Source organism: Olea europaea, unplaced genomic scaffold (genome assembly GCF_002742605.1).
Source record: "Olea europaea var. sylvestris unplaced genomic scaffold, O_europaea_v1 scaffold1831, whole genome shotgun sequence".
Classification (NCBI taxonomy): domain Eukaryota; kingdom Viridiplantae; phylum Streptophyta; class Magnoliopsida; order Lamiales; family Oleaceae; genus Olea; species Olea europaea.
Window position 1 is genome coordinate 1 of NW_019236075.1, and position 8829 is coordinate 8829.

The 8829-nt window shown below is 33.9% G+C and overlaps 1 protein-coding gene across 1 annotated transcript; it reads right to left on the reverse strand.

Moving 5' to 3' along the window:
- Positions 1-6: 6 nt before the first annotated feature.
- LOC111378542 (probable protein phosphatase 2C 27) lies at positions 7-2868 on the reverse strand. Its single transcript, XM_023001761.1, has 3 exons — positions 2009-2868; positions 1068-1262; positions 7-563 (listed from the first exon to the last, which is right to left on the reverse strand). The coding sequence occupies exons 1-3, from the start codon at positions 2201-2203 to the stop codon at positions 354-356; spliced, it is 600 nt and encodes a 199-aa protein (XP_022857529.1). The 5' UTR covers positions 2204-2868; the 3' UTR covers positions 7-353.
- Between the last annotated feature and the right edge of the window lie 5961 nt (positions 2869-8829).

The following is an 8829-nucleotide window of genomic DNA, read 5'->3' on the forward strand; positions in this document are numbered from 1 at the left end:
GGGAGTTACACAGGCAAATACAAAATGAAACAAACTACAAAGTCCTCTTCCCTCTATTTCTTTCCTCCGCAACTCAGTTATATCAGTATACATAATTTTTCCTTTTGATTAATAGAAAAGGCTAGCATAAATTTGGTATGTCGTATGTTTGAACTTCATACATGCACAACTGTCTCAAATCCCAAGTTGAGGCATATTTTGATAAGGAAAAGTCTACTTGTAAATAATTTTTGTATAGAACCCCATGCGAGGGTGTGGACACCCATATGTACAAAAAATTATGTACCTCTAGCAAAGCCCTTCTGATGAATTACAAGTCAAGTGCATTAATAGAAGAAAAGTATTTCAATGTCTCACCTTCCAGATATGATTGCAGTCAGGGCTGTGGTGCCAGAGGATATGTCGAGGGAACTATCATCAGCAAATGCATAATCAGCTTTCAGAAACGCATTCTTAATTGCTTTTTCTATACAAGCAGGGAAACACGAATCTTCAACTATAAGCTTGAGAATGTTATTCCTAACGAATGATGCTGCATCCGTACCTCCATGACCATCAAACACCTGCCAATATTGTGTCACTTAATGAAAAGTGGGGTGGAGACAACTAAGGAAACATTGAGAGCCAGAAGCAAGATAGAAATATTCATGAGCTTTTATGAATGTTCAATTAACTTAAAAGAAACCATGTTTCTGGAAAGTCGGTGGAATAATAAAAACCTAAATGGATATTTTCAGGTAATCCCAATTCTTAATCTGCTGTAAGGTCATAACAATATCATATGATGCACAAGTGCAACAACTGTGAGGTTTCCAAAACACACACACAATCTTCATTGTTTGTGAACCAGATAATTATGTCTTCCAGAAACAGTGTCTTGCAACTACATGCCACAACTACCCAGGTAAAAGCACTGGTTAAACAATTAGGTCAGCTAATAGGGATACAGTAATCCATGAATAGGCGAGATATGCCCATCTCTTCAACAGAACAAAGCCGTAATAGCATGATTTATTTATTAAATTGTACTGTGCGTGCCACACATTAGTAGGATTCAACTTACACACCCCGTAGAAAGCTCCAAGAGAAGGAAAACCTGCAATCTCGCCTAAATGTTGAGGCAAATTATCTATGCATATGTGGTCGTCCTCCATGTATGGCTTTGGTCCTTTCTCAGCACAACTTCCAGATCGAAAAACTGGTATGAAGCTTGAATTTACATCTGAAGGTGACTTGATTTCAATCACCCCAAGATCATAATCCTAGCCAATATGAGTTGAAACATTAGCTACGACATTAGTAGTATATATAAACTCCAATTCCATACAAGAATCCAAAAAACAAAAATAACATAGAGAGAACTTGATTTCTTGCGACGTTTTGAAGTTTGAACGCTCAGAATGTTCCAAAGACTGCTATCCTTTATACACAGTTGATAGCCAGTCATGGTGCATTTAAAACAGACTCAACAAGTACTCAAACAGAACATGCCAACATTGCAAGAAACCCAAATAGAACAAGATAAAGTTTAGTGGGTGATTAAGTCTATGACAATTTACATAAACAGCTGGCATCCTTAATTAAACAAATATGCGACTGAAAGCAGCTATTGCTAAAATGGAAAACTTTGCTTTTGAAAAAAATGAATTTCAAGAATGGAGGATCATAGAAGTAATGAACATGTGCACAATCACGTGATTATTCACCTGGATCTGCAATTATTTCATGTATCATTGTAACATATTCTTTTAGCATTCATAAGTGGAATACACACTAAAAGAGACATCCTATAATATACCTTTGCAACTAAATATTTTAACTTCAATTGAATCACTTCATAATTTAAGATCAAGTGTTGCAACTCACATATTATACTAAAGTAAGAACTCGGATCGACGAATATGAAACAGCAATAAAAAAAACTATATACTAGTAAACAGGCAGCTTCAAACTTGATTAATGGAACGAGACAAGATTGAAACTTGATTAGTGAAAAGAGTTCACTTACCAAATTAGAGGGTGAGACTAGTGTTGTAGTGTTCATAGAATGCCGTGCAACAGATAGATTCCTCGGAGGTTTACCATTCGAGGATTTCCTCAAATCATCTATACCATCTTTCTCAGCAGCAGCCACATTATCATCACTATTATAACCACCTTCTACGGTAGTAAACAGAGGCGAAAAATCAGTCCCGGCAGCCATGTTGCTTCCGAAAACATCAACTTATGTTCCTTACACAATATAAATGACTAAAAAGATCCCTGTCTGATAAAAATGCAAGTACACCAGATAAAGTTCGAACCCTCAAACCTCAGATTTCCCAATCCCCACGTGTGTTGTAACTCGAATGAGTAAACTAAAAGAAGCTCCAAGAGAATTGCCAAAGGAACCTTAATATTAATCAAGTTCAGTTCTTTGCAGAGGCTAAAGATACAAGCTAAATAAAAAAAAGACCCACAAATCTTGTATTACGACACTATGAAAATCCAATCAACTTCAAGATCAGACCTTTCAAATATATCCAAAACCTAGATCAGAATTCAAAAATTTCACCAAATTCTACCAATTCGTAGAAGAGAATTCCCCTAAAAAAAATAACTTACTTAAGCTACAGGAATTTGATCAAACCAACTCCAGGAACCAAAAAAATAAACTCTTAATAAAAAATCTAACAAACCACAGAATTATAAAAATCCAATCAACAAAAATAAAATATAAATTATAATATTAACCAAAAAATATACAGATAATTCTCATAGATTTCTTTTTCCCTCTTTCTGTTGCTCTCCTCGGCCAGTCTAGAAATCCCAGAAACAAAAAAGGAGAACAATATAATTTGAGAAGAAGATAAAATGAAGAAGTTCAGAAATAAAAAATAAAGGTGGATGCTTTTGTTTTTTCAATGCAGTTGGTGACCGGCGACTACAGGTAACCAGCACTATTTTTGCAACGTGGCGTAAAATGATTAGTTAATGTGTGAGTAACCGGATACTCTGGCAAGTGCATCCCAACCGTTGGATCGTGTAATTCGGCAATGGACGGTTGATAGATAGCGGAACCGGTTTGCTTTATCTATTGGGGATGGGGAGGTCCGTTGACGGCGGTTGGGACAATACGATAGATTCTAGATAGACACGTGGCATGTTTTCATTGGATAATGGTGGCTTCCCTTTTTTTTTTTTTTTTTGTGGCTAAGGTAAAGCAGTTTTCTCGACTTTTTTCCTCACTCACTGAAAGTTGGAGAAATTTGAGAATAATTGAGAAGAGTTTCTCCATCAGAATGGTGGGCTTGATATGGGCCGTTGGATTCGAAATTGGATGGTGATGAAAGAGTCAAGAAATATAAAGAAACCAGTATGCCCATTGGCCAGTGCATCAAAAACTTCTAATATTCTTGTAATTTACAAAAATGCTAAACAAACAGGGATTAAAAATAGGCCCAAAAAATGATAATTTGGTAGCTTGTGATTGAGTGTTTTTATGTGTCTTTTTCTCAATTTCCAATGAAAACCTGTCAAGTGAAAAAAAATCGTCATTGACTCTGATTGCATAGTATGATTGTATAATTTATAGGAGTCTCAGGAGAGCTAGATTTGTAATCTTAGATTATACAAAATGATTGGACAATTGAAAATAGAATATTTGGCACAACACGTATGTAATTTTATTTTATTTTTCATTGTCCACATCATCTCTATCATTTCACTTTTGACATTTGGACCTCAGATCACCTTTCATCGTGCAAAATGTCCTTGTCACCTGATTCCATCCATTTGATGAAGTGTACTCAGACGTTTTTGGTAAGGACATTTTCGTCCATTAGTGAAAGACGCAATGCAAATGTTAGCCCTAGAATACACAAGATCTAAGATAAGAATTGTGGAAATCAGAACAAAGATGTGTTTGTGCTTGATAGTTGCTATGTCATTACTTCACCGATCTCCTGGCATATTAATGTTATGGACTATGGTGGTAACATTTACAAAAAGAGGTCTACCTTAGGCTTAAGACATATTCACCATCCATTTCCCTCCATTACAAGTCCATAGTCATAGGTCTCAACCCTTGGGTTTCACCTTTCTACAACAAAATGCCAAGAAGACCAAAAAAGAATATGAAAAAATGAACTGAAAATAAGATGAAAGTGTAGTGAAACAAAAGGACTTGCAATAGTGCACTACCACTTGTTGGTCTCCACCCTCTGATTCCACAATTTTACACCCAAAAAAATAAAAAACGAGGCAAATGAATAGCAACAACAAGCGAAAATTAAGAAATGCGTGAAAATCTTCAAGTAATGCTACATCATCAACAACCAATTTAAGGGAAGGTAGAAACAGACTGACAATGAGGTGCATAAAATGTGGTGCAGAAGGGAACAACAAAAGGACTGTTGGGAAAAATGGATGATTTGTATGTAGATATTTATTAATTAACATAATCAATTAAATAACATAAACGTAATTCAACAATAATATAAACATAAGAAGAGAAGAGTTAGAAATGCAAGTCTTAGGGAGTCACGTCAAGGATACTATCTTAAAGCCGTATTGCCTCTCCTTTATGCAGGTACCTAGGGATGTAAACGAGCTGGGCCGAGCCGGCTCGCGAGCCTAAAGTTTCGGCTCGGGCTCGGCCCAGTTAAAATGACCGAGCTTTTTTGCAGGCTCGAGCCTTTTGCTCGGCCAAAAAAAATAGGCTAGCTCGGGCTTTTTACGGGCCGAGCCGGGCGGCTCGTTTTCTCCACTTTTTTATTTATTTATTTATAATATTAGTCTTCTAATCTGCTGCCTTTTAAGGCTTCATTTGATTTTTTTTTTTAATCTTGCGAGCTCACGGGCCGGCTCGGGCAAAGCCCGTGTCCCCAAAATGGGGCTCGGCCCGAGCCTAGGCTCGGGTCTACCGAACCTCGAGCCGAGCCACGGCGGGCCCGATTCGGCGGGCCCGATTGCCATCTCTACAGGTACCTTTGGTATTACACGGCTCTAAGATAAAATCCATGTGGCTTACAGTCGAGTTTCCTTCAATGAATATGACCATAGAAAGCTAAGTGAATGAATATTTATCGAGTTGCCAAAAGTATAAAAATATAGTATGAATTGTATAAAATATAATCCTTCAACTTGTCCTTTCATAGTTCTATCTTTCAATGAAATATCACCTTATTTTATAGGTGAATATCAACCCCCACAATTAAACCATAAAAATATAAGTTACCATATGAATTATGATGTTTTTAACTTGTTTTAGAACTTTAAAAAAAAAAATCAAGTGGTTTTAATATTGAAAGGTTAAAACATTATTTTATATTACAACAATTCCCCACAAGTTTTAAATTTTGAAAATAGATAAATATTTATATAGTATAATAGTGGCAACCTAATACTGTACAATATGTGTACGTGTCTTCTGGACTTGAACCTCGCTTAGAGATAACAATTCCCATCTGAGGGAGCCATAATGGATTAGGCCTTGAACTAAGTCCATTTGGCCATCAAGTGGTTTTAATATTGAAAGGTTAAAACATTATTTTATATTACAACAATTCCCCACAAGTTTTAAATTTTGAAAATAGATAAATATTTATATAGTATAATAGTGGCAACATAATACTGTACAATATGTGTACGTGTCTTTTGGACTTGAACCTCGCTTAGAGATAACAATTCCCATCTGAGGGAGCCATAATGGATTAGGCCTTGAACTAAGTCCATTTGGCCAAATTTTAATTGTTTCACATATAGTATCGATTTAGACTTTAGACCATAGCGAGTAGTGCTGTTATTGGCCACGTGATCTCAGTGGCGGATTTAGACCATGGCCAGCCAGGATGGCCGTCGGAGAGAAATTTTTTTGCTGATAATAAATAGATTTCTTAGATTATATATTTGACAATTCATATTAACAACAAATATCTCTGACAGCTCAACTAGCTAGGCCTTTCACTATTGAATTGGAGGTTCTGTGTTCGAAACTTTTCAAGAGCAATAATATTTTTTATAATTTTCATATTTCAACAATTTTTACCAAAACAAATGTAAGGAAGGTGATTCGAACATGCTACCTTCCTTAAGCACATTAACTACTTTACCATCATGACACTTGTTGATTTTTAGCACATAACGTAACAAAATAATATATGTTCAATTTTATTGGTTTAATGTAAATATAAATATTTTAACGGTGCTTTGTCCCTCTTCTTGATTTTCTTTTTCTTTTATTTTCTTTTTCCCCCTAATCAATTGATTTGAGAGTTTGGTTAATTAATGGTAGATGAATTTGTAGGAAAATTGACCTTAATGTTATAAGGAATTTTGTCAACAAAACTTATTTAATTAATAAAAGGTTCAACTTTTCGTTAATAAAAAATCGATTGTGAAAAAGTGGAATCATACAAAGCACATAAAATCGATATAAGCACATAAATAATTTCAATTTTGTAAATATAATAATGCTTATTTAATTAACTTTAATTGTAAACTGAATATTGACATTTTGTTAATATATATTGCCTATTTAATTGAAAATTCAATTAGGGCATTTTGCAGATTATGAAACGAATTTTCATTCAAAATGAAAGTTCGTACCTAGTTCTAGTTCGAATGGTGTATCTAGTTCTTCTAATTCTAATTCATACATTTTTTTGAATATTATTTAATTAAATATTAATAAACAATCTCGCTATCATGGACGTTAGCCGTTGATAGTAAGCTTTCAACGCTCGCGGTCCATCAAAGCTGAACTCGATCCCTGGATTCGCCCCTTTGCATTCTAATCTTGATTCTAGTAAGAATATCTAGGGAATAGCCTAATCCCATAGCCATACCTCATGACAACTATTACATAGGCGAGCCCTCCAACGGTGCGTGTAACCAAGACCTCGCAAGAATTCTTGCCTCAATACTCATTTAGGGTTAAACCCTTCCTAACATCATATTATTATTAACACTATATCACCATAGGTATGAGCACAAATAAAATAATGCTATTACAAGTCACGTGGTACGGGTTGTTTTTGCCATATTGAATCTTTTTCATGGGATCTCCAATGACAAAAGTTGGGTTACTCTTGAAGGTGATTCCCTTGGGGCTTAAACCCATCCTCTTTGATTATTTATTATATCCATTACGGACTATAGTTTATTTTATATCTCTCTTGGACAATAATTTGGTACCATCAATTTACAAAGCTCTTATTCTTTGCTTGCACTTTTATGCATCTACAAAATCTTTTAAGAAATTTTCAAAATATAATTAGATAAATACATGAAAATTTTTAATATTGACTTTAGTAACACATTTGGGCATGTGCATCAATTGAGCTCTTGTATTTCACCTGCAAATCTACAATATAACTTTTTAATACATTTCAAGAGTCAGATTACAAATAATGATAACATATAAGATGTTTTTATTTGAAATTTTAAACACCCAAACATTTCAAAGATATTCAGCTTGTGGAACTCAATTTTCATGGCAAAAGTTTTTTCGAGATGTCCTTTATATGAGTATGATCTAAACATAGGAAATACATGCACTTTCTCCTGCCAAAATGTCCTACATACACATGCACTAGCAAAATATTGTTGCTAATCTTCTAACTTCTCCAAGATATGCTAGGAACTTAGGGATGTCCTGACAATTTTTCTTAAGTACACACTAGTACTAAGTACTAACAAAAGGATTTCTTTGGGATCCAATTGTAATTGTAAAGAAAATTGGTTAACTATATAATATGACCAACTGTTTAGATGACAACCATAGCCCTCATATTCAAGCCATCTATAATATGTTTTATTGAAATCCATCAACTGTTATGTTCTATTTTGACAGGATTAAACATGGTGCACATGTCTATTCTAGTAGTTGCAGAATGGACCAAATAATTGATTATATAAAGAATAACTACGAAAGTAGTTGTCCAATTTCACGTAGAAATATAAACACTCTGTTGGTTATAAAGTATAAATCACCATTACATAAATAAGACAAAAGCATACAAAGTTTGATGATCGAGGGTACATCCAATCATAATTATGCTAATGATATCACAATATAAAAATCCCCCAAATTAAAATAATGGATTTAAGCTAAGAAACATACAAAGCCTAGTGATTGAGGGTACATGCAATCACGAATAAGATAAACAATACCAACAATACCATAAATCAAATTCACATTCTGCCTCACAAGATTAAGAACTTGCATAATGTCTTGGGAGGAAAAGAAACATGCCATACAGAAAATTTTGCGAACTAACTTTAAAAACTTAATTGACAATTAAATCTTCATTATGTAAGTTTAAATTATCACTTAAATTTAATTATTATCTTTTAACTTTTTTCACCTAAGTAAACACGACCTCTTTTTTTTATTTTATTTTATAAATAAAGTTATCTTTCCACGTCTAAATATGGGTGAATAAAATTATTTTTGTTGCCAATTACCTATTTGACTCAAAAGAATAAAAGCTCATAATAAAATACATCAAAACAAAAGTACCAATTTTTCCAAATCATCCATTAGCCTATTTTCTTTTGACATTTTTACAAGTCACGTTCAGAAGGCTAAATTTTCACGTGTCTGAAAGAGTTTAATCTCCTATTTTCATCTCAATTCATGCACGTCTTTTATAACACAAATTTTTGTATTCAACACAAATACATGTATCATATCTTTCAATTACATTTCAATTTTAAAACATAACACCTAAATAGGTAGCGCGTTCTTATCAAACAAGAATATACCGACACTCCAAATCACGTTTTCTGCCACTACAAATAATCAAATAAGATCTTAAAAGACATCATAAAAAGAACATACCATTT